Source organism: Stigmatopora nigra, chromosome 10 (genome assembly GCF_051989575.1).
Source record: "Stigmatopora nigra isolate UIUO_SnigA chromosome 10, RoL_Snig_1.1, whole genome shotgun sequence".
Classification (NCBI taxonomy): domain Eukaryota; kingdom Metazoa; phylum Chordata; class Actinopteri; order Syngnathiformes; family Syngnathidae; genus Stigmatopora; species Stigmatopora nigra.
The window spans coordinates 2,788,379-2,813,798 of NC_135517.1; the positions used below are offsets into that span (position 1 = coordinate 2,788,379).

General features: G+C 36.2%; 1 protein-coding gene across 2 annotated transcripts in view; it reads left to right on the forward strand.

Annotated features, from left to right (window-relative positions):
• The window catches only part of tox2 (TOX high mobility group box family member 2), a 112,467-nt gene extending 90,681 nt beyond the window's left edge, over positions 1-21,786 (forward strand). Inside the window, exons 6-11 of one of the 2 annotated variants that reach the window (XM_077727201.1) lie at positions 5,067-5,378; positions 7,446-7,676; positions 13,669-13,749; positions 17,844-18,251; positions 19,082-19,233; positions 20,027-21,786. In XM_077727201.1, coding sequence (XP_077583327.1) covers positions 5,067-5,378; positions 7,446-7,676; positions 13,669-13,749; positions 17,844-18,251; positions 19,082-19,233; positions 20,027-20,069 — 1,227 coding nt within the window. In that variant the 3' untranslated portion in view covers positions 20,070-21,786. The remainder of the gene's footprint in view (positions 1-5,066; positions 5,379-7,445; positions 7,677-13,668; positions 13,750-17,843; positions 18,252-19,081; positions 19,234-20,026) is intronic. The other variant, XM_077727203.1, reaches the window with a different exon arrangement.
• Positions 21,787-25,420: the final 3,634 nt, after the last annotated feature.

Sequence of the window (25,420 nt, forward strand, 5' to 3'; positions counted from 1 at the left end):
TATGGAATAAAGTGATTGATTGAGGCTCCCCAGAAGAGACTCCAGTCAATAATGAATAAAAAATATATCACACTAATAAGTTGGAGGGGGGATGTTAAAGTGAAGCAGCTACTTCCCACGAGGACACACCAAGGTGAGGTGTTTTAGCCCCTGCTTTAAATCTTTCTGTCTTCCTTGTATCTGAATAGTAGCCCCCCCACCCCCATACCACCACCACCACCCCCCATCTCATCTCAGCACTGCTGGTCAAATCCCCTTAGCTAAATCAAATGGTGCAGGCAATTGGAGGTGAGGTCGGGCGCAGAGCGAATGGGAACAATGCCTTTGTGATATTCCATCTCGGGCCCCCAATGTGCTGCTACATAATTGGAAAGCCTTTTGTTATTTGACTCCCATTTGACTGTGATGTACAAGGCAGGAATGCAAACATGGCAGGCGTCAAGATGGACGGGCAGAACACTTTTCTACTTGTGCAATATATATAAGTTTGTGTCAGGGTACTCTAATTGCTAATAGTAGTTTTGTTTTTGTTTTTAATAAGCAAAAAAGATGATGGAGAATGATTAGCATGTACAGTGCTGTGATCGATAAGTCAATCTTTGGGCGGTTTTGGACATTATTATGTAGAGTTTGTATGGTTTCCCACTGCTTGCGTGGGTTTTTTATGGGTACTCTGGTTTCCTCCTGCATCTTACCCTCAATCTATATAAATGAAGTTATCCAATTCAAACCAAATCCAATCCAAACTGAGTATTCTAACCAATCTATTTAAAATTTGCTCATCTCGTCTAATTTTCGGAACCGCTTTATCATCACTAGAAGGGTGCTGGAGCCTATCCCATCTGACTTCTGGCCAGAGGTAGGGGACACCCTGAATTGGTGGCCAGCCAATCACAGGGCACAATGCAAAAAACAACCAATCAGTCATGACAAGGGCCAATTTTTTAAATGTTATTTTATTTTTTTAGATACATTTATTAATTTCAATGTCACAGTAGCAAGTGGGTGAAATTTTGTGTCCTATCAGTAACCATGTGTGTGCATGTGGGAGTAAATCGGAGTACCCGGAGAAAACCCATGCAAATAAACATGCAAACTCCACACAATTGGACCAAACCTGGGTTTGAACCCAGAATCCCAGAGCTGTGAGGCAATTGCCCCAACCACTCAATTACTGGGATGCCCCTATTTTTTATTAGATAAATAAAATAAAATTAAAATGTTTCAAAAATATTTTTCTTGAATTTCCAGCAAATATATAATCAAAATGTATTTTTTTTTTAATCCTTTAAAGGTTTACTACTGACTTAAACATGAACTTTTCAAAAAGATGTCCATATTTTCTTTAATTTCCACCAAATATCTAATCAAAATGTATATATTTTTTAAATCCTTTAAAGGTTTACTACTGACTTTAACATGAACTTTTCGAAAAGATGTCCATATTTTCTTTAATTTCCACCAAAAATCTAATCAAAATGTATTTTTTTTTAAATCCTACAAAGTTTTACTACCAACTCAAACATGAACTTTTCAAAAAGCTGTCCATTATTTCTGAAAGGGTTAAATGACCAAAAACATCATGACCACTGTCCATAAAAATGCTTAATATTTTTCATCTAGCTACCCACATTTTTCATTGTTTTTCACCCAATAGGAACCCGACTCTGAATTTAATACAAAAATTCCACCTCCAATCCGTAGACTCTACGTTTTCACATGATCTCAATCCTTTCCCGAGTGCTCTTCATGGTTTTTCTTTTATTTAATCCACACTATGTCAATAGAAATGTAGTCAAAGCACTGCTGAAAGAGGCCAGCTTTCATTGTGGGATGTTTGCTTCCGCTAAGAGCCAAATCATCTCTGTGCCAGAGAGTCATTCATGCTAAAAGCAGAGGGCACGCTGACCGATAAATTCCTGTAACTCAATGTTCTCCCTCATCTCCTCGCTGGGAAATCAAACCATGCCATTATGAATTAGCATACAGTACCTATGGCAACTGGCAACCTCTGTCTCAATCTTTTTCCATCATATTTTACTGGCTTAAAATGCCCGCCGTTCAATTCTACGCTTAATAATTATGGACCTTTCGTTTCAATGGTAATTAAATGCAAAATCTTTTAATGAATTAATTCTACTGTGACAGTGATTTGCAAGTTTCGGGGGTGATGGATTATACAAAGGTTGACTGACTATTGCTTTGGGTAATTCTGAATTGGCATCTTTTCATCTAAAAGCAAAGATCGGATAAGTTGACAAACTAGGAGTTGCACAAGGCTCCTATTGTGGACATGTCTGGTTTTAACCTTCGTGTTTAAAACAGCTTTTCCATACTGTCCATGTTTGTGTTTGAAATATACAGTGGTACCTCGAGATATGAGCTTAATTCATTCCGGAACTGAGCTCGTATGACAATTTACTTGTAAATCAAACTAATGTTTCCCATAGAAATGAACTAAAAACTAATTTATTTGTTCCAAACCTCTGAAAAAACACCAAAAACAAGATAATGGATTGGAAAATCATTTTTATTTGTTCTAATTTGTCATCTATTAACAAAGTAACAAATAGCTAGTGGTTTAATAGTACTAAAATGTGTTTAATAGTACTAAAATCAAACTTTTTGCATAGCAACACACTTGTCACATAACATAAACACTTTTATTTTAATTTATAGTAGAACTTTAACTCATTATCTGCAAGCCCAAATGTGTGTTATGGTAGTTAGTAAAAAAAAATGGAAATTAATATTAAAAACACCAAAAATAAACACAATTTCCTTTGCTAATCAGCAGTCAAATTAGCCATCTTTTACTAAACTACAACACACAACAGTCTGTTTTTTTTCTCCGTTTCACAACGGCTAACCACTTCATTAGCCGTTTAGTTTGGCTAAAAACTGTCCAAGCTGTGAGCTATAAGAACCTGAATGAAAGAATGATAGCGGGGGATGGAAAACAAACAAAAAAAAAACAATGTATGGACGATTGCGGCACAGTGAACCAGTTTATTCTGCTTTTTGTATGCAAAATATACGCTACCAATCAAAGCAACATCAAATGCACCTGATGAAAAGAACAATAACACCATAGCGAAAGATGGTAACGCTAGTTAAATGTATATCAAGTAGCACTGTCTTCTTGTTGTTTACATTAAACATGGTGGCTCCCATTTAAGGGTGACATTTGTGTGTATGTGTGTGTGTATATGTGTGTATATGTGTGTGTGCCAGGAGGCTGTTGCTATGGAAATAGAAGCGCAGTGGCTATGATAGGCCATTCATGTTTGATTAATTGGTTTTTCAACGCTTCTCGGCTTGTGAGGACCCATAAAGAGCAAGCCCGTGGAAAATGGAAAATTAATGGGTTTCTATTTCCTACTCCCCCTTTTTACTCTTTTATTCACTTTTTTTGTGAGGCTGTTTTACCATGTTGGGGGGGAAAAGTCTTTTGAATTATGATTGGAAGTTAACTGAAATGTAGAAGTGATGAGTTTGAGGATTATATGTCGTTTGTTGTTGTTGTTTTTTTTATTTTTAGTCAGGCAATACACTGGGCGCCTATTTTGATTAGAGAGTATTCATCTTTAAAGTTCTACTCGTGTTTATCAAGAGTTTATACACGCCAAGGCTTTTTTGATTTGATCTTATAAGGCTTTGGTGCTAATGTGTAATGTATTATTTAAGTCATAAATGTTTAAAAAAATAGTTATAAATCAAAAGCGAGAACAAATGCTGGCTCATGGCTTTCTGATGGACTAAATTGCCTAACGTATTCACATTTATGGTTGCGTTAAAAGCAGTCCGTCTTAACGCATCTGGGAGAAATGCCTTTGATGTGCTTATTTTTCGAGATCTTTTAAAAGCGCTAAAAGCAACACGCATAGGAGACTTTAAGCGTGGACCCTTTAAAAAAATAGACAATGGAAATTGAAGAACATTCTCTCTTTTGTACTTCAATCAATCGAACCTGAAAAGGTTTGCCGCTTTTGATTGAAAAGTGAATGATGGCAATTGCGGTTTAAGTGAATTATTTGATCTGGTTAAATGTATTTTGAGTGTCCGCACAAATGTTTACAGCTTCTATATTTTCTTCAAAACCCTCAATGAATGACATTTTTTGCCATGTATAAGGCGCACTGTATTATAAGGCGCACTGTCTATTTTGGAGAACATTTAAGACTTTAAGTGCGCCTTATAGTGGTGAAAATACGGTAATTGCAATTGACTTCCAGGTATGAAGCACTCACTACTTTACAGTCACCTCTAGAGCCAGCCATTGTTGATGTTTTGTATAGAATCTTAATATCCGACAGTGGTTTTCAGTTTTTTTTCCCATATATAAGGCGCACTGGATTATAAGGCGCACTGTCTATTTTGGAGAAAATTTAAGACTTTTAAGTGCGCCTTATAGTCGTGAAAATACGGTATATAAATAAAAAAACTGAAATATATATACATACACATAGATGTACATGCATGTATAGATAGACGTTCAAATTATTTAGCATGTCAAGTTTGACTCCAATTACTTATGTTTCAACATGATTGACAGTAATGAATGTCCAATCAATTCATGAACATTCCAAATGGATTTCACGTCTAAAACCGTCAATAGCAGCTAATAAGCACTTATTTAAGGGTTTAAAAAAACTATCCACATCCTCACACTACAACTAATCTAAATTTCCACAACCATAAAACCACATACAAACCACCCATTTAAATCCTTAGTGTTCTGTTCCAACTTTAATGCACACAATCTGGTGTAAATGTCAACATTTGCAGTTTTCCAGCCTTTCCAAAACATTAGTAGAGATCATTAGTAGCATAATGACTTTATTCCCTGGTAAGCAATCCGTCCTTATGTGAAAGTCAATGAAGAAAAATTCCAACAGCACCCACTACACTGCCATTATTTTAACATATTCATGATGTAGCCTCTCTCAAATTGACAAATAGCATCTCTGTGATCATTTGCATATTGGGCTGATTGGCATTTGCATATTCTTGGGTTGTAGAGAAGATGATACTGTAGTAAAGATGGTCTTCTTCTCTCACCCCAGATGCACGAGATGGCTTTGCACCACCACCACCTCCACCACCAACAACAACAGCAACAACACCACCACCACCACCACCATCACCAACAGCAGCTCCACCCAGATGGCGTTCGTTACGATCCCTCCCGTAACCACCCACTGATTAACCGCTCGCCTCCCGTACTGGCCAATCCCATGAGCGCCGTGTCCCAAATGAACCCTCAGCTGGTTCGAAACCCCAACCCTCACGGTTCCCCCTCACCTCCCGGGAGTAAATCGGCCACGCCCTCTCCTTCCAGTTCCAATCAGGAAGAGGAGACTGATTCTCATTTAAAGGTACAAGAGTAGTTTGAGCTGGTTGATAGAAATACCGTATTTTCATGACTATAAGGCGCATTTAAAAGTCTTAAATTTTCTCCAAAATAGACAGGGCGACTGATAATCCAGTGTGCTTTATATATGGAAAAAATAAAATTTGTCATTCGTTGAGGGTGCGACTTATAATCCAGTGCGCCTTATATATGGGAAAAACTGAAAACCAAAAATGAAAAACCACCACTGTCAGATATTAAAAAAAAAAACACAAACGCCTGAACTGAAACAATACTGTTAAATATGCAGATGCCATCTTAGTTTACAAAATCTTCCATCATATAGCTCCTCCCCCACTGCAAGATTTTATACCAAAAAATCCAGAACATCAACAATGGCTGGCTCTAGAGGTGACTGTAAAGTAGTGTGTGCTTCATAACTGGAAGTCAATAGCAATTACCGTATTTTCATGACTATAAGGCGCACTTAAAAGTCTTAAATTTTCTCCAAAATAGACAGGGCGTCTTAAAATCCAGTGTGCTTTATATATGGAAAAAATAAAATTTGTCATTCGTTGAGGGTGCGACTTATAATCCAGTGCGCCTTATATATGGGAAAAAACTGAAAACCAAAAATGAAAAACCACCACTGTCGGATATTAAAAAAAAAAACACAAACGCCTGAACTGAAAGAAAACTGTTAAATATGCAGATGCCATCTTAGTTTACAAAATCTTCCATCATATAGCTCCTCCCCCACTGCAAGATTTTATACAAAAACAAATTCAAAACATCAACAATGGCTGGCTCTAGAGGTGACTGTAAAATAGTGAGTGCTTCATACCTGGAAGTCAATAGCAATTACTATATTTTCACCACTATAAAACACACTTAAAAGTCTTAAAATTTCTCCAAAATTGACAGTGCGCCTTATAATACAGTGCGCCTTATATATAGAAAACATGTCATTCATTGAGTGTGCGCTTTATAATGCGGTGCACCTTATAGTCGTGAAAATACGGTAATAAAAAATGCTCTCATTTGCCATGTTTTGAAGCCCGCAACTGTACCGGAATGATGCAATAGTCATATCCATTAAATCTTTTCCAGTGAATTATAATAAAAGAAGAAAAAAAACATGGACATTTATGGGCAAGAGGAATTTTAAATCACCTACTGGATCTGCTCCAGCTTTGATGGTGGTCTCACGAGCAGAGTGGAGAGTGCAAATGGAATTACTTACCGATAGAAGAGAGCGAGAGAGAGATGCTAATCATTTTAATTCGCGTATAGCGAGAAGGGGGGAAATATTCAGGGGATATTCTGCTCTCTTAATATCTAAAAAGTGCTAAGAGCTCCAAAAGCGCTCATTTACACCCCGCCGTCCGTGTATGTGAAGTTCGCCGTGTTCTCGCTTAAAAACAAAGCAAATCCACTCAAAAAAATGTGGGCCAAATAGGCAAAACTTTAAAGTAGCTTTTTAACTCAATATGGTGAAATGGAAAAATACGTACTTCATCTTGGCCCATTATTATAACAATTTACATCCTTTTTTGTTGAATATAGCCTATATCGGATTAGTTTTTGGTAGAATCTGCATTATCTATCAATGTTTTTGGATAAATGGTTAAATGGTCACTAGGCAATCAATATCTCACGAAAAAATCTACTTTTTTTTAAACATAAACCCAATTAGCCAACATCAAATGACCGCCATGTTGGAACATAAATGCCGTGAATGTTTTTTTTCTGCAGGCATTAAATAGGAAATTGCAAAAAAAAAAAAAAAAAACTCAAAAAAAAACATACAAAATGCTATTATGCAGTGTTGGCTAATTCCGATACCACGTTGTTTGCCACGAAAATATATACAAAATAGTTTTTTAAGCGGTCAGGTTACTACTACCAGTTATAAAACAAATTGGCAGTTATCAAAATGTACTGTATTTTCTCGTATATTAGCCGCATTCACGTATAAGCTGCACAAATTTCTATTTTGGAGAAAATTTAAGACTTTTAAGTGCGCCTTATAGTTGTGAAAATACGGTATCTAAACTCCATCAAACTTGTTTTTTACCCCAAATTTTTCCAGATGCCGGGAGAAAAACGGCCATCTTCCGAAATGATGAAGCCCAAGCCTAAACCACAGAAGAAAAAGAAGAAGAAGGACCCCAATGAGCCTACCAAGCCCGTTTCGGCATATGCGCTATTCTTCAGGGATACACAGGCGGCCATTAAAGGGCAGAATCCCAATGCTACATTCGGGGATGTGTCAAAGATCGTGGCTTCCATGTGGGATGGACTTGGAGAAGAGCAGAAACAGGTATTTCTTCTTAAACAACAACAATTGTGCACTATTCTCGTCTTCTCTGCGCAGTAGCAATCATATGGTGCGTAGTAAATAAAATCCAAACTTGTTTTTAATGTTTTTTACACCCCTCTCCCCATGATGGCGCTGTTTACGCGGCAGCCAATGGCAGTAGCTCTGTCCACTCTTGTGTTTTTTGTGTTTTATAGCATGTTTTACATGAAAAATTAGAGGGAACATTGACATACACTTGCTTATGGCAGCTGGCGAGCAATGATGATGTCACTCACACTGGTACTCAGTGCACTCAGGGAGGTTGTCTTTCTGCCCAGACCAACGAAAAATTTGAGGGAACATTGATGGGAACAGAGTAATCTTTCAAAATTGAGATATTTTTATGAAATTCAGTTGTTTACCCAGGTTTCAGATCATGGTATTTTGGTGTAAAAGGTCTAAGGACTCGGCTGTTTTGGTTGAAAGTGAACTTTTTGGGGTGTTTATGGATCTTTAGTGAAGTTTTTCTTAGATTTTTTAGTCAATGTTTATGGGAAAGTGTAGTTAAACTCTAAAAAAGTTACAGGTTTTTAATGTTAAATGCTTATTGGGATGAAAAAAAACAGAATGCGATGATTTAAGCGTTGGCGCAGATTTGTTGTTTTTATTTTCAGTAAAAGCTCCCACGTGGCTGACAAAATGCCTCAGGTTGACTGAGTGTTTGCGTAGTGAACGCCACACACACACACACATGGCGGACTTTGGAGGCTGTCCGTCGCTTTCATTCGCAGTTAATTTTTGCCGCCTTTGCCGCGCCTCTTCGCCATGAATCTTCATTTGGCCGTCTGACACCGCTGAATGTGAATTCCTCATTTCCTGTCCTTTTATTTATATGTGTTGCCGGGTGATTTGATCACGCCGAGGGAATAGGAAATTAGCGTCCTTGGTTTGGCCTCAAGGACATCTGCTGCCGAATTGTTATTGTTTGATGCTGTCTTTAACCCGTCGCATGCCGAAAGCTTCTGGGTAGATTTGTTCGTAGCGTTTTCCTGGGAATGGGAAAGAGTAAAAAAAATCCTGCCATTTCGCTTCAAATTTATTTTCACTGTTTCATATGCACATTTTTTTCAGTGTGATTGATTGAATCAGTCACTTGTCAGGGCACATTGTTGTGCTAATGGCCAAGTTATGGCGAGAAGGCGTTCTGACTATTCTTGGGCTGACTAACAGGTCAAATCATTTGAATTTGGGTTGCTCGGAACGTAGGTAGGTTGGTAAGTTTCTAAGTAGGTCAGTAGGTAGGTAGGTAGACAAGTAGGTTGGTAAGTTTTCAGGTCGGTAGTAGATTTGTTGGTAGGTTTGTAGGCATTAGGTTTGTAGATGGATAAGTGTAGAGGGTTTTGTAGGTAAGTGGTAGATGGGTGGGCAGGTGTAGGTAGATCAGTAGGAGATTTTTAGGTAGGTAGTAGGTTTGTACGAATTTGGTTTGTAGGTCGGTAAGTAGTAGATTTGTAGGTAGGTAAGTAGTAGCTAGGTAGGTGGTAGGTGGTAGGTTTAGGAAGGTAGGTGGGTGTTTAGGTCGGTAGTAGATTTGTAGGTAGGTAAGTAGTAGCTGGGTAGGTGGTAGGTTTAGGAAGGTAGGTGGGTGTCTAGGTCGGTAGTAGATTTGTAGGTAGGTAAGTAGTAGCTAGGTAGGTGGTAGATGGGTGGGTAGGTTTAGGAAGGTAGGTGGGTGTCTAGGTCGGTAGTAGATTTGTAGGTAGGTAAGTAGTAGGTTTGTAGGTAGGTAAGTAGTAGGTTTGTAGGTAGGTAAGTAGTAGGTTTGTAGGTAGGTAAGTAGTAGGTTTGTAGGTAGGTAAGTAGTAGGTAGGTAGGTGGGTAGGTTTCTAGGTCGGTAGTAGATTTTTAGGTAGGTCAGTTTCTAGGTAGGTAGTAGATTTGTAGGGATGTAGGTAGCAGATTTGTAGGTAGTAGGTTTCAAGGTAGGTAAGTAGTAGGTTTCTGGGTAGGTAAGGAGGCAGGTAGTAGGTTTATTGGTTGGTAAGGAGGCAGGTAGTAGGTTTATTTGTAGGTAGGTCGTAGGTTTGAGGGTAAGTAGGTAGGTAGTAGGTTTATAGGTAGGCAGGTAGTAGGTTTATAGGTAGGCAGGTTACTAAGTTTACAGGTACATAGGTAGGCAGGTAGTTTGTAGATAGGTGATAAATGGGTAAGAAGGTAGCAGATATATAGGTAGCTGGCTGTTTAGAAAATTAATAATAGTGTTCAAGGACACTTTCAGGTTGCCTTCTGTTAACACCATTTTTCCAATTAGGTGCTATGTGCTGTTATTGTCGCTCAAGCACAATTGAAGTGTCTTTGTTCGAGTTTTTTTTCTTTTTTGTGAGTTTGTAGTGGAGAGTGCTGTCCTTGAGTTTCTTTTATGTATGTTTATGTTTATTCTTGCCTTTCTATTATTATTATTATTATTAAAACACCATATTTTCTCCCTTTTAAATCCCAGAGGCTTTGCTGGGTAAGATCAATGCAGTATTTTGGACTGTTTTTGTCCTTAAAGTGACGTCATGTTGAAGATGACCCAGAAACATAAAGGCGCTTTGTTTTGTTTTGTTAAAATTAAGATACTTCACTTGTTTTGCAGTACATGCTGCCAGTGAAATAATGGAAGGTTAAAGATAGATTTTAAGCATATTAGCTCTCCCTGTTGAATTTCTTTTCTCCAAGTACTTCCTTTGAAAACTGAAACTGCCTGAAAACTTCAGTATATTTCAGAAAAAAAGGTCGCCTGGTAATGGTAGCTTTGGTTGTGGTAGTGGTGGTAATAAAAGTAGTAGTGGTAGTGGTGGTAATAAAAGTAGTAGTGGTAGTGGTGGTAATAAAAGTAGTAGTGGTAGTGGTGGTAATAAAAGTAGTAGTGGTAGTGGTGGTAATAAAAGTAGTAGTGGTAGTGGTGGTAATAAAAGTGGTAATGGTGGTAATAAAAGTAGTAGTGGTGGTAATAAAAGTAGTAGTGGTGGTAATAAAAGAAGTAGTGGTAGTGGTAGTAATAAAAGTAGTAGTGGTGGTGGTAATAATTGTAGTAGTGGTGGTAATAAAAGTAGTAGTAGTGGAAATAAAAGTGCTAATGGTGGTAATAAAAGTAGTAGTGGTGGTAATAAAAGTAGTAATGGTAGTAATAAAAGTAGGTAATAAAAGTAGTAGTGGTAGTGGTGGTAATAAAAGTAGTGGTGGTGGTGGTAATAAAAGTAGTAGTGGTAGTGGTGGTAATAAAAGTAGTAGTGGTAGTGGTGGTAATAAAAGTAGTGGTGGTGGTGGTGGTAATAAAAGTAGTAGTGGTAGTGGTGGTAATAAAAGTAGTAGTGGTAGTGGTGGTAATAAAAGTAGTAGTGGTAGTGGTGGTAACAAAAGTAGTAGTGGTAGTGGTGGTAATAAAAGTAGTATTGGTAGTAGTAGTAGTGGAAGTAGTGGTATGACTTCATATTTTAATGTTTTTACCAATCAAAATCAGGTGTGAAGGCCTGTCCGTCACAGCTTTAATCGTCAATTGAGGTTGTTTCTCCTCGGTGCATATAGCTCATCACTCAGCTGGCTGTCAACAGGGGGCGCCGTTATTGTCTCCTGTAATTAAGTGCTTATCAAACAAGCACATTTCATTAGACTACAATTAAGGGGCTAATTCAAGTGGCGCACCTCGGTGCCAGGGTGACGAAGACGCCGTGCGTACATCACTCTCAGTTTTAATTCACACTGACCCAAAGCCTCCCGACATCGGCTAATGAAGACGGGTTTTTTTTCGGGTGGTAATTAGACGCCCTAAGGCGGCTGTAATTTATTTAAAAGTCGGTGTCGCTGTGCAAATCGTTAGCAATGTTGAAATTAATTTGAAATGAAAGCGGCTGGGAGTGTTTGGAGACACTAGCTGTAAGTGGGCGGAGCAATTGTTTCGGGTTGTTTTTTTTTCAATCCCTCTACAGGTGTTTATTGGTATTTTCCTAGCCGGAATATTAGCGCTGATGCTAGCTTTGGGTATAGAAAGAGTTTTGAGTTTTTTTGAGATGCGGCACACTTTTTTCAGTAAAAAATGTCAGATTTTTTTTAAATTTAAAACTATGTTGCCTATATTAATAATAGTCATTTTTATCCATTTTTTATCAGCAGGAATCAGATAAACCTCCAAAATTATTCCAAAGTAGAAATTTTCATGGTTACCTATTGCCACCAAAATTCGACCTTAAAAACTTCTGGTTCAAGTGAATCAAAAAAAATAATAATAACATGTTTTTAAATCAAATAATTCTATGATTTTTTCTCAAAATAAAACATAAATCTCCTAATTTTTCAAATAAAAAATGTTGGCAGAAAAAATCAAACTTCGAAAAAAATAAGCGACAAAATGACTGTCTCACAATTTAAATCTTGTCATTGATTAACCTATAATTTAATGTTTCTTAATCATATTTTTATTTTAACCTTGCAATAGTTCAATTTTAATCTTGCTATATTTATATTCTTGCAATTTCCCACGGCAAAGTGTTTGGAAAAACGTCATTTTAATACACAAATGTCATATAAGCCAGTAACCCCTTAATACTCTAAAATGTGAAGTAACAACAGTAGGAAGCTGAGCCTTTTTGAGTTAGAGTGTTAAAGTTATTTTTACATGATGAGTAGCTTTTGTAGTGTAGGAGGAAAAGAGCAAATCGTAAACGGAAACAAGTGAAAGGATAAACATGAATTGTTTGGCCCGGAGATTGTATCCACCTTGTTTTGCTTCAGTGTGTCTCGGTCAGTTTGTTTGCCCGTGTTTGTCGTGGCTGACAGCTTGCCTACACCACTTATGCGGTCACAGCGCATGAATCCTTAATGGTTATTCTATACCAAGTCTTGGAGAGAAAATGAGACCCCTACCAGGCGTGGCTAAGATCACTATTTACCTGTCACATCTCCATTTTATACAACTATAGTAGTACCTCGAGATATGAGCTTCATTTGTTCCGGGAATGAGTTCGTATAGGGATTTTCTTGTTACTCAAATGAATGTTTCCCATAGAAATGAACTAAAAACTCATTAATTTGTTGCAACTATCTGGAAAAAACCCAAAAAACAGGATTTTGGATTGGAAAAATATTTTTATTTGTTCTAATTTGACATATATTAATAAAGTAATAAATAACTAGTGGTTTAACAGTACTAAAATGTGTTTAATAGAACTGAAATCCGACTTTTTGCATGGCAACGCGCTCGTAACATAACATAAAGAAATTTAAATGAACTTGGATTACGATGCAAACACACTCAAAAATACATTTAATCTAACTTTACACTTAACTTAATACTAATTTTGTTTTAAATTTTGATACCTTCCTTCTCCCAGGTTAGCTCTATTAGCTCCGCCTCCACCCTGACTTTCAGATGCAACCTATCGCGGGATGTTTGCTTTTGTCTTCCCTTCAAAATATTCAGAAAATGATGCCCACAAATGTCCTCACAATAGGATAACACACAACCACTTGCCAACAAGAAGTAGTATATACTCCTCTCGTATTACCGAACAAGCTCCGCCATTCACACTGACTAACGAAACAAAAAAAACCCTGAAAAAATACAATGCTCCGCCCAGTGCTCATAGATATCTGTTATACACAAAACAGATGCGTCAAAAAAGACAGAGGCCATGATGTTTTTATTAGCAACCTCTTGCGTTTGTATATCAAAATTTTACTCGTATCTCAAGATATTTGCTCAAAACTTTACTCATATCTCAAATTGTTTGTATGTTGGGACACTCTTATGTCAAGGTACCACTGTAGTCTGGAAAATAAGGGATTTGGCTTTAAACATGGTCAAATGTGTTTTTATTTGATTTTTTATCAGTAAAAAAGAGAGTTGGTTATCCAGCAATTAGTTTTTTGTCAGATTTTTTTCAGTTTTTTTACTAATGAGTCCGTTTATAAGACATGTGCTGACTTTGTAATGATGATTCATGATGTCATTGTTGTTGTTTTTTTTCTGTAGAACTACAAGAGGAAAACAGAAGCGGCTAAAAAGGAGTACCTGAAAGCTTTGGCTGCCTACAGAGCAAGCCTGGTTTCCAAGGTAACTGCCAGTATGTGTACGCTAGTGCGCGTATAGGTCATGTCTTTGGTGTACACGGGTCAGCGCTGATATAAAGGAAGATAAATTAGACGATGAGAAGGGAAAAAAAGGAAGTGTTTGCCAAGCTCGGGCGTTTCTATTTGAGACTTTCGGGTGTTTGAACACATTTTTTTGCTTCCCGCAATTCTTTGGAAGGAAGAAAAAAAAGGAACATGTTTTTCTTTCAGGTTTCCGTAAAAAAATGTGACAATCAATCAAAAGAATGCAGAAAAAGGACGTCATTTTTTGGTTGATTGATGAGTTTGCTTTGGATCTTAATTATGTGAATGGTAAAAAATAATATAGATACATAGATATACAAAATAAATCTTAAGTGCATTTATTAAAGGAATTTCAATGTATATTTGTTTAAATATAAGTGATTAGCTGAAAATTAAGAAGAGAAAATGCGTAAATAAAAGTTTGTTTGTTTTTAAATATTTTTTAATCAAATTAAAATAACACAGTAAATATTATAACTGATTCAATAATTACCGAAAATATTTTTCAATCAAAAATAAAACTGAAAATATTAGATAAAATTAAAGAATTATCCCAAAATATTTTTAAATCATCTAAAAATAAAACAGAAAAATATATATAATTGAAGACATTACCCCCAAATACTTTTAAATCAACTAAAAATAAAACATAAAATATTATATATAATTGAACACATTACCCAAAAATATTTCTAAATCAACTCAAAAAAAAGCATAAAATATTATATAAAATTGAATACATTACCCAAAAATATATCTAAATCAACTAAAACTAAAACAGAAAATATTCTATAAAATAGAATAATTACCCAAAATACTTTTAAATTGTCCATCTATCTTCCATCAAAAAGATAACTATATAAAGATATTAAAAATACGCAATTAAGTAACTCAAGTAACTTTCAATACATTTAAAAAACAAACATTTTATCCACATTTATTCACTCATTTTCAACACCCATTTCTCCACGTCAGGGTAACGGGGTGCTAGAGCCTATCCCACCCACTTGGCCAAACCCTCACAAACCATTGACACTCACAATCACACCTCCACCGCACGGGAATCAAACCCAAATTCTTAGTATCTCATTTTTCTTGCTTTCTATCCCGTTCCCTCCATCATTGTTTCCTTTTCCCAAGTAAGCCCCGCCCCTCTTTGCCGCGCCTCGTTTCCCCCGAAACAAGCACCTTGATTAAACCCTGAATAGTTCATTCATCAGCAGCCTCTTGGAAGACGGGTGCCTTTTTTTTGTGACTCACAGCCGCTTTTCTGCGCTCAATTAAGTCTTGATTGACGCCATACATTGGCGGCCTAAAAAGAAAAGATAAAAAATACAAACTTTATAATCCTGGAAGAACGCAGGATGCACCTAATGAGGCTTTTGACTGCGTAAGTGGGTGTGGCGTTAATTGGGGTTGTGCGTCTTCACCGTGCACCTGTTGCCTTTCTTCCCAACGCCGTTAACAAATGTCACTAACGACTCGTACCAGAAGTCTTTCGCCGTCTTTTTAAAATGTCTGTGAGCCTCGGTTGGTTTTTACTCTGATGAATAGGAAAGGAATTGAATGACGCATTCTTCTTTAAGGAGGAATAAATCATCATTTCTTAAGTTAAAAAAATATTGGTAGTGGTATTGTTAGTTGTAGTGATAGTAGTAGTATTGGTGGTGGTAGTAGTGGTGGAAGAACCAGTGGTATTGATAATTGTATTCATATTTGTACTGGTTTTGGTAGTCGTAGTGGTAGTAGTATTCGTATTGTTAATGGTATTGGTAGTAGTAATGGTAGTAGTATTTGTATTGGTAGTAGTATTTGTATTGGTAGTAGTAATTGTAGTAGTATTTGTATTGGTAGTAGTAATTGTAGTAGTATTTGTATTGGTAGTAGTAATGGTAGTAGTATTTGTATTCATAGTAGTAATGGTAGTAGTGTTTGTATTGGTAGTTTTATTGGTAGTAGTGTTTGTATTGGTAGTTTTATTGGTAGTAGTAATGGTAGTAGTATTTGTATTGATAGTAGTGTTTGTATTGGCAGTTTTATTGGTAGTAGTATTTGTATTGATAGTAGTGTTTGTATTGGCAGTTTTATTGGTAGTAGTAATGGTAGTAGTATTTGTATTGGCAGTAGTAATGGTAGTAGTATTTGTATTGGCAGTAGTAATGGTAGTAGTATTTGTATTGGCAGTAGTAATGGTAGTAGTATTTGTATTGGCAGTAGTAATGGTAGTAGTATTTGTATTGGTAGTGGTATTTGTAGTAGTATTTGTATTGGTAGTGGTATTTGTATTGATACTGGTATTGGTAGTGGTAGTAGTATTCATATTGGTACTGGTATTGGTAGTAGTATTCATATTGGTACTGGTATTGGTGGTAGTATTCATATTGGTACTGGTATTGGTCGTAGTAGTAGTGGTAGTAGTATTCATATTGGTACTGGTAGTAGTAGTAGTGGTAGTAGTATTTGTATTGGTACTGGTAGTAGTAGTAGTGGTAGTAGTATTCGTATTGGTACTGGTAGTAGTAGTAGTGGTAGTAGTATTCGTATTGGTACTGGTAGTAGTAGTAGTGGTAGTAGTATTCGTATTGGTACTGGTAGTAGTATTCGTATTGGTACTGGTAGTAGTATTCGTATTGGTACTGGTAGTAGTATTCGTATTGGTACTGGTAGTAGTCGTAGTAGTAGTGGTAGTAGTAGTATTGGTGTTTAGAGATATTGCAAATTCAATCTAAATGATGTATATGAATTGTTATTAGTTAGTCGATATTGATGCCGTTAAACTTTTCGATGTAACTTATTTACCTCCATCAATTGCTCAGATACATTCCAATTGATTGTTTCAGGATTTAAAAACATGCATTTATCTCCATTATCAGTCGCTAGGTAATTGTAACAATATGTTTTGTTGTTTGTTTTATTTCCAGGGAGTGCATGTGGGCGTCGTATATTTAGTTGCTTGTATATATATAGACAAGAAAGGAAAAAAGGGGAGCCGTAATTCTGCTGGCACGGAGACATGATTGTTAGTTGAAACAATGGCGCGTGCTGTTGCTGCTGCTTAGTCGCCTTATGCTGGCACGCCGCCTCACGCTGGCATATTTCGCACTATTCTAACTTTGCTCTTACAATATCACACACTTGAACAATTTTGGATGGCATGGGAGTGGGAACATTTTTTTTGGAATTAGTTGAAAAATGTCCGTAAAGTACGCACAAAAAAAACTGAGTTGTTACATCTCAGAAAACCTAGTCGATGATTCATTTATTGCCAATTTTGGGCCACGAATGATAGGAACGCCTCGATATCGTGACCGGACGTTTGGTCGCCGGTCTTTTGGTCCCTTTTGGTCACCGGTCAAATGTACTTAGATGTTAAACAGTACTTAGATATTAAACAGTACTTAGATATTAAACAGTACTTAGATATTAAACAGTACTTAGATATGAAACAGTACTTAGATATTAAACAGTACTTAGATATTAAACAGTACTTAGATATTAAACAGTACTTGGATATCAAACAGTATTTATATATGAAACAGTAATTGGATATTAAACAGTACTTGGATATCAAACAGTATTTAGATATTAAACTGTACTTAGATATTAAACTGTACTTAGATATTTAACAGTACTTAGACATTAAACAGTACTTAGATATTAAACACTACTTAGTTATTAAATACTACTTAGATATTAACCACTACTTAGATATTAAACACTACTTAGATATTAAACACTACTTATATATTAAACACTACTTAGATATTAAACACTACTTAGATATTAAACACTACTTAGATATTAAACACTACTTAGATATTAAACAGTACTTAGATCTTAAACAATACTTAGATATTAAACTATCTGTCATGAATATAATTTTGAGAACTGGTTTCAACAGTAAACTCTCAAAAGGGACCAAAAGACCGGCGACCAAATGTCCGAGCACCCTCGATATTGACAAACCTTTATTCTTCTTCAAAATTGATGTGAAATTTTGCCATTTTCACCCAAAACGTTGCGAACCTTGTTGTTGTTTTTTTGCGTCTGCAGACGTACAGCGACCAGGCGGAGCCCAAAAGCGCCCAAACGAGCCAGGGTTCTCCTCACCTGCTCTCTAACCCCTCCATGTACAGCGTGCCGCCTCCTCCCCAGCCTTCGTCCCCTTACCTGGGACCGGGGGCTTTCCCCCTGGCCGAGCTGCAGAGCTACGCCGGCCACGCCCCCCGCCACGCCCTCTCGCAGACGCTCAGCCAATCGCAGATGCTGCCCAGCATTAGTGCCTCTCCGCCCTCCTCCTTCCAGATCAGCCCGCCTCTTCACCCTCACCAGCAGTTGTCTCTTCACCAGAGCTCACTGCTCAACCAGCCAATCCGCATGCAGCAGGTTCAGTCCCAGCCAATCATCTCTCACCAGATAGGACTGCAGGCCCCGCTCCACTCCCCGCCTCCTGGCCAACAGGTAACGTTTAAAAAAAAAGTGCAAAAAATATTTTTTAATGTATAACAGTGTGATAGTATTGTCAAAATTTTAAGAGATAAAGTTGAAGCTTTTAACTTTGACAGTATTTTGTGGTCTTGTTAGCAGCATTTGTAATGACACCTGCATTTAAGACCCTCCATACAGGTACGCAAACAATACCACCCAAAAATAATCGGTAGGGTTATCGGACGTTTGGTCGCTGGACGTTTGGTCGCTGGACGTTTGGTCGCTGGACGTTTGGTCGCCGGAGGTTTGGTCGCCGGAGGTTTGGTCGCCGGAGGTTTGGTCGCCTGGGTGAATACAATTTTGAGAGCTGGTTTCAACAATAAACTCTGTCATGTTGTCAAACGTCCGGACGACCAAATGTCCGGGCGACCAAACGTCCCGGCGACCAAACGTCTGGGCGACCAAACGTCCGGGGGACCAAACGTCCGGGCGACCAAACGTCTGGGCGACCAAACGTCTGGGCGACCAAACGTCTGGGCGACCAAACGTCTGGGCGACCAAACGTCTGGGCGACCAAACGTCTGGGCGACCAAACGTCTGGGCGACCAAACGTCAGGGCGACCAAACGTCAGGGCGACCAAACGTCAGGGCGACCAAACGTCCGGGCGACCAAACGTCCGATAACCCTCCATAAAGTGTATATTTCCCAATAAAAACACAAATAAGTAATTTAAAAAAAGACATATAGGTAATAAAAAATTAAATGAATATTCTAAAATATTGCACATTGTTATTGCACATCCCGAAGTTATTGCAATGAAGGAATTGTGACTATAAGTGTATTAACCGACTTGTTTCTATAGGGATTTCCGCACCTCCAGTCAGAGTATCAGAAGAATATCGGAGGCCCCCAATCTCCTGGAGGCTCCGGGGGTCCCGGCCCCGGGCCGGGTGTGGCTCCGGGCCATGATTGGGACGGCGAATACTGCAATCGGGAATGCGGCAACCACTGCAGGTACGTGCAAATGTATTGATGACTTGACTTGTTCACTGCCATTGACGACCATAATCATCCTAAGCATTTCAACTGGGATAACATAAAATTGAATGTGTTTAAGTTCATTCCATTTCACCTTGAAGCAATTGACAATTTACGGTTATTTTCAAAAATACATACCTCCCCTAAAGTCATCAAAAATATCCATATTTTTACCCAAGGGTGTCAGACTCGGGTTGGTTCGCGGGCCACTTTAACGTCAACTTGATTTCATGTGGGCCGGACCATTTTAGATAAAATATTTAGATTTTTTTTTTTATAAATGGATTAAAACAACTGGATCAAAATTCCTGAATATTTAGGTTTATTATAGATAAAAACAATGTTTATTTTAGCTTTTTATATATTTTTAGATTTTACAAAATGATTTTTGAACTAAAAACACCAAAAAAAATATTTAAAAAATACAATTATTAATTTAAAAGTGGGAAAATCAGTAACTATAATACACATCTATACTCTTCATTTCAATTTAATCCTAAACCAGAAAATCAACCCTCATAATTCACTTTCCCGGGCCACACAAAATAATACGTCTGTCCAGATTTAGCCCCCGAGCCACCACTTTGACACCTGTACTCTACATCATTAATAATCAAGTTTCCAAAAGTCATCATTCCCCCCAACAGCATACCTCAAAATCAAAATCATCTTCCCCATTGAAATGAATGGAGAAAAAAACTCACATCCCCCCCATTTTCTATCACCACAATTCCCATTCATCAGTCTCACTTTTATATTTTCTGGGCAGTGGCAGCATGATAGGCAGGGACAAGCCCCTCTACCTCACCTGAGCCCCCCTTCGGCGGCCAGCGTTGGACCGGAACCGACCGTCTCTCCCCCAACCCCGCCCCCTTTACCTGCCCCGCCCCTTTTACCTTTGTGTACATACATGTACTTAAAAAAAGAAACCAACACGCCGCTCCACAATTTTCTTTCCTCTCGTGACGGGACTTTTTTTTTCGAGGGACCGGGTGGGTATCAGGTGACTTCCTGTATAAGCACTTAAATAGGCCCCGCCCACATCCCCGCCCCCTTATTTGTGGCAGGTTAGGCCGAGCCGTGGACTGCTCGTCCTTTTTTTTTGTCCCCTCAGGGACACCATTCAGCTTTAATTGGAAAAAAAACGTGTTGTCGTCGTCGTTGTTGTTACTCTTTTTAATTTATTTCCGCCTCACAAAACCCCCCCTGCTGTCGAGAGATATTTACTCCTACTCCTGTGTTTTTGTTTATGCTTAAAGGGAGACATATTGTGGCAAAAAATTTGACTTTTTAAATGTTTGTGTACAAAGAAAAACGGGGCCTGCCCACCCATTGAGTGTGAAATGAAACACGCTGTAAAAAATGCTGTAAAAAATCAAGACAAAGTCTTTAATTTTTTGATGCTCGGGAAGGAAAGAACGTCACGTTTTAAAGCGTTAAAAAGATACGTGAAGGGAAGATGGGGAAATTGTTAAAAAACATACACAAAAATTGAGTTTTTTCTTTTTCTGGGATATTAATATTTTGAAATATTAAAAGACCCTGGGAGGTCCAATGAGCTGTCACACAGTGTGATTGTAAATACAACTTTTATGGGATCAAATAAGGAAGTTGTTCATCTTTAAAAGTCATTGAGAGCGTGTGTGAGTGAGTGTTTATTCTCTTTTTTTATATATATAAAATCAAACAAGTTCATTTTATAGGGCGTAAAAAATTCAAGGAATAAATAATAATTAATGACGCATTGCCTCATATAAAAAAAACGCTTATTTTTGTTCCACCGTGAAGTCAATTTTAGAATTTTTGCTGAATTTTTCGTTTAGTTTTTTATTTTATTTTTATTTTTTTATAGGTTTTTAGTTGTGTTGGTATTTTTAACTCCTGTGTGAAGGCATTTTTGCTATTTTTTTTTAAATTCCCGTTTAAGTTGTGTACAAAAAAATTAAATAAATAAAAATAAAAGACAAAAAAGCCAATTGTGGTTATATTATTTGTAAAGTCAGTAATGATAAATATTTTAAATGGTTAGTAACTTTTGTTTTTTTGCCAATTGACTATTCGCCAAATTTTTTTTTTATTTATGAGCAATTTAAATAATGTTTGTTGAGTTAAAAAGTAAATAGAGGTCATATTTTTTAATTTTATTATATGATTTTAGTCTATTTCTTTTATTCATTATTGTTTTGGATTTTATTCCATTTTATCTTTCGAGTAATTTAATTTTCTTTTCCAGATTTGAATGGTTTTATTTCCTAATTTTTTATGACTTGTTGCTTTCATTTTACTAAATTTTCTTTTATCACTCATTTAATTTTATTTAATTTTTTTCATCTTAATTTGATTTAAATGTTCTTCTTTTTTCTGCTCCCCCAACATGAGCTCTACAGGAGCCAAATTGCATTTCTTTTTCTATCTTTTGTAATTTGTCGTTTCTGCGGCAACTCTTTGTGTCACGACGCTTCTTTTTATTTTTGCAAGCTGCATTATGAAGATGATAATAATAATAATAATAAAAATGTTTCAAAGTGATGGTCTCGTTTTGCATCATTTCATTTATCTCTTCTTTCTAATCTTTTCAGGGCTATTATACACTTTTATTTCGCCCGTTAAATCAATCAAGAAACTCCATTTTGACAAGATTTGCACCAACGACAAAAAAAATAGAAGATTACCGCATTTTATTTGAGCAAAAAGTTGCAATTAACACGCAAATTCATCCATTTTTTGGGTTGCCAGTCATGTACAATAACACTTCTTCATCATTTCACTTGTATTTGTTCCAACTGCAGTTTTTTATGTCTTTTTTTATGTATTCACATGTGATTAATGTACTTCAAGACAGGATGTCAACGCCAGGCACCAAAAGCACATTTGTGGTTTCGCACCTCCTATTTTGACGCAAGTTTCCTCACGTGCGATACGTCCATTTCAATATGATCCCATTTGAGGCTTTTACGCTGTGCTGAGTGTCTAAAGTGGATACGTTTGTTTTTTGGTGATGTCCTTTTACATATTCAGTCACAGCTATCAGAACAACACGAGGGGATGAAGACGCCGGCCGATGCCTTTGTATGGATGCATTTTAGATTTCATTTGGCTCAGTAGCAGCTTACGCTCTTTGTTTCCCTCAGATAAAGAAAACTCTAGCTTTATTTTGAAACAGGCTGATATATGTGTATACTTGTGTGTATATTTGTGTGTATACATGTGGTGTGTATACATACGAAGTATATATGTATATATACATATGAAGTATATATTTATATATACATATGTAGTATATGTATATATACATGTGAAGTATACATGTATATATACATATGTAGTATATATGCATATATACATATGTCATATATATGTATATATAGATATGTATTATATATGTATATATAGATATGTAGCATATAGGTATTTATACATATGTAGTATAAATGTATATATACATATCTAGTATATATGTATATATACATATCTATTATATATGTATATATACATATCTAGTATATATGTATATATACATATGAAGTATATATGTATATATACATATCTAGTATATATGTATGTATACATATGTAGTATACATGTATGTATACATATGTAGTATATATGTATGTATACATATGTAGTATATATGTATATATACATATGTAGTATATATGTATATATACATATGTAGTATACATATGTAGTATACATGTATATATACATATGTAGTATACATGTATATATACTTATGTAGTATATATGTATATACTTATGTAGTATATATGTATATACATATGTAGTATATATGTATATACATATGTAGTATATATATGTATATACATATGTAGTATATATATGTATATACATATGTAGTATATATGTATATATACATATGTAGTATACATGTATATATACATATGTAGTATACATGTATATATACATATGTAGTATACATGTATATATGCATATGTAGTATACATGCATATATGCATATGTAGTATACATGTATACATACATATGTAGTATACATGTATACATACATATGTAGTATACATGTATACATACATATGTAGTATACATGTATATATACATATGTAGTATACATGTATATATACTTATGTAGTATATATGTATATACTTATGTAGTATATATGTATATACATGTGTAGTATATATGTAAATATACATATGTTGTATATATGTACATTAATGTAGAACAAAAGAGGGTTAAAAAGGAAGAGCCTCGCTTTTAAAGCGTGTGGGAAAGAAATATGATTATTACTAATTAGTTTGTTGTTTTCAAAGTATTTGAGCACATGCGGGAAATGTGGTCAGCGCGCAAACGCTAATTGTGCCGAAGCACATTTCTCACGAGCGGTGCGCCACATCTTGGGTGAGAAAACCCCAAGAGAGAATACCGTCGAAATGAAAACAAGCGCGCCTCCAGCCTTTCTCCCTCTGAGAGCTTGCTAGCGGAGATGAGTCAGATGGAGAGAAAATGTGTGTGAAAGTTGCAAAAAATACACTGTTTGTCTATAAAACACTTCTTTTCAGCCACTTGGAATCATTTCAAGTGTTTTGATAACAAAAAAATCCTGTGGATTCTATTCAAAAAGCTAGTATTGTACTGAAATTCAAAAAGCTTCACCTAGTTTTACTTACTTAGCCTAGCTACTACTGCTAGCTTAATTAGCTTAAAACTTTTTTGTTATAACTAAATAAAGAGAATAACCAAAAAAAGTTATTTTATTATTTAATAGCTCAATAGAACCAATTGATAAATGCATGTTATTGTATAGAAATTGAAAAGCCTAGCTTAGCTTAGCCCAGCATTACTTAGCTTCACTTAGCTTAGCTTTGCCCAGCATGGCTGGACTTAGCTTAGCTAGTTCTGCTAGCTTAATAGGACAAATTAGCCACAGCAAATTTACGTTTTTGTACTGAAATTTAAAAAAAAATATTCATCTTTGCCTAGTTAAGATTATTTTAGCTACTATTTACTATTTAAAAAATACCTAGTTAACATTATCTCCGCTACTATTTCCTATTTAAAAATGCCAAGTTCAGATTAATTTAGCTACTATTTACTATTTAAAAATGCCTAGTTAAGAGTATTTTAGCTACTATTCACCATTTTAAAAAAATGCCTAGTTAAGATTATTTTAGCTACTATTTACTATTTAAAAAAAATGCCTAGCTAAGATTAGTTTAGCTACTATTTACCATTTTTCAAAAATTGCCTAGTTAAGATTATCTTAGCTACTTTTTACTATTTAAAAATTGCCTAGTTAAGATTATTTTAGCTACTACTTACTATTTAAAAAAATACACAGTACTCAATTAGCACATCTACTGCTACTAAATAGCTGCCAATATGTTTTTATACCATTTCATTCAAAACAAAATACTCCCAACAAAAGCATAACCATAATCAACTGCTCTCTACATCAATTCCCCCATAATCCAATAAGTAATTAGCCCGTTAATCGCTCTCCGATAATGAATTGAATCCCGTTTTTCCTCTCACGTCCACGCCAACTTGTTTTCATGTTTGTCGTTGTCAAATATTCTGCAAAAAGCCCCCGTTTTTTTAATTTATTTTATTAATCCAATGAATGGAAAGTACACTGAGGAATGTCTATTCCTGTCTAATTGAATTAGCTGGTGTGATGAGTGTGATTTTGTGTGTGTTTGTATTTGGCAGCTGCCATCTGTTTGCCTGAGAGCAGCTCTATTAATAAGCCATTCACATTGAGATGGGTCGCTCTCTCTTTCTGTCTTTTCTATCTATCTTATTACCATGGAAATTGTTAGAAGCTGCCAAAAGAGCGGAAAGCAAAGACAAAAGAAAATGCCGCTTTCAAAATACACCTGAGCCAAAAAAGAACAGAACTGCCGTCTAATTACCAAGGCGAACAATTAAAGCTGTGCATATTTATTGACGGGGGGGAATTCATATGGGAACATATGCTCATGAATAGCCCGGCGTAGAATCATAAAGAAAAAGCGGGGATATAATGCAATGTGCTTGTGATGTTATGCAAAGTTGGAGAAGTAGAAAAGTAGACGGGAAAAGGTATTTTTTTGCACGTTTTTCAAACGCCTACTTATATGGCATTCATTACAAAATGTTCAAGTTAAAAACAATGAAATAACGACAAAGATAGCAAACTTTATA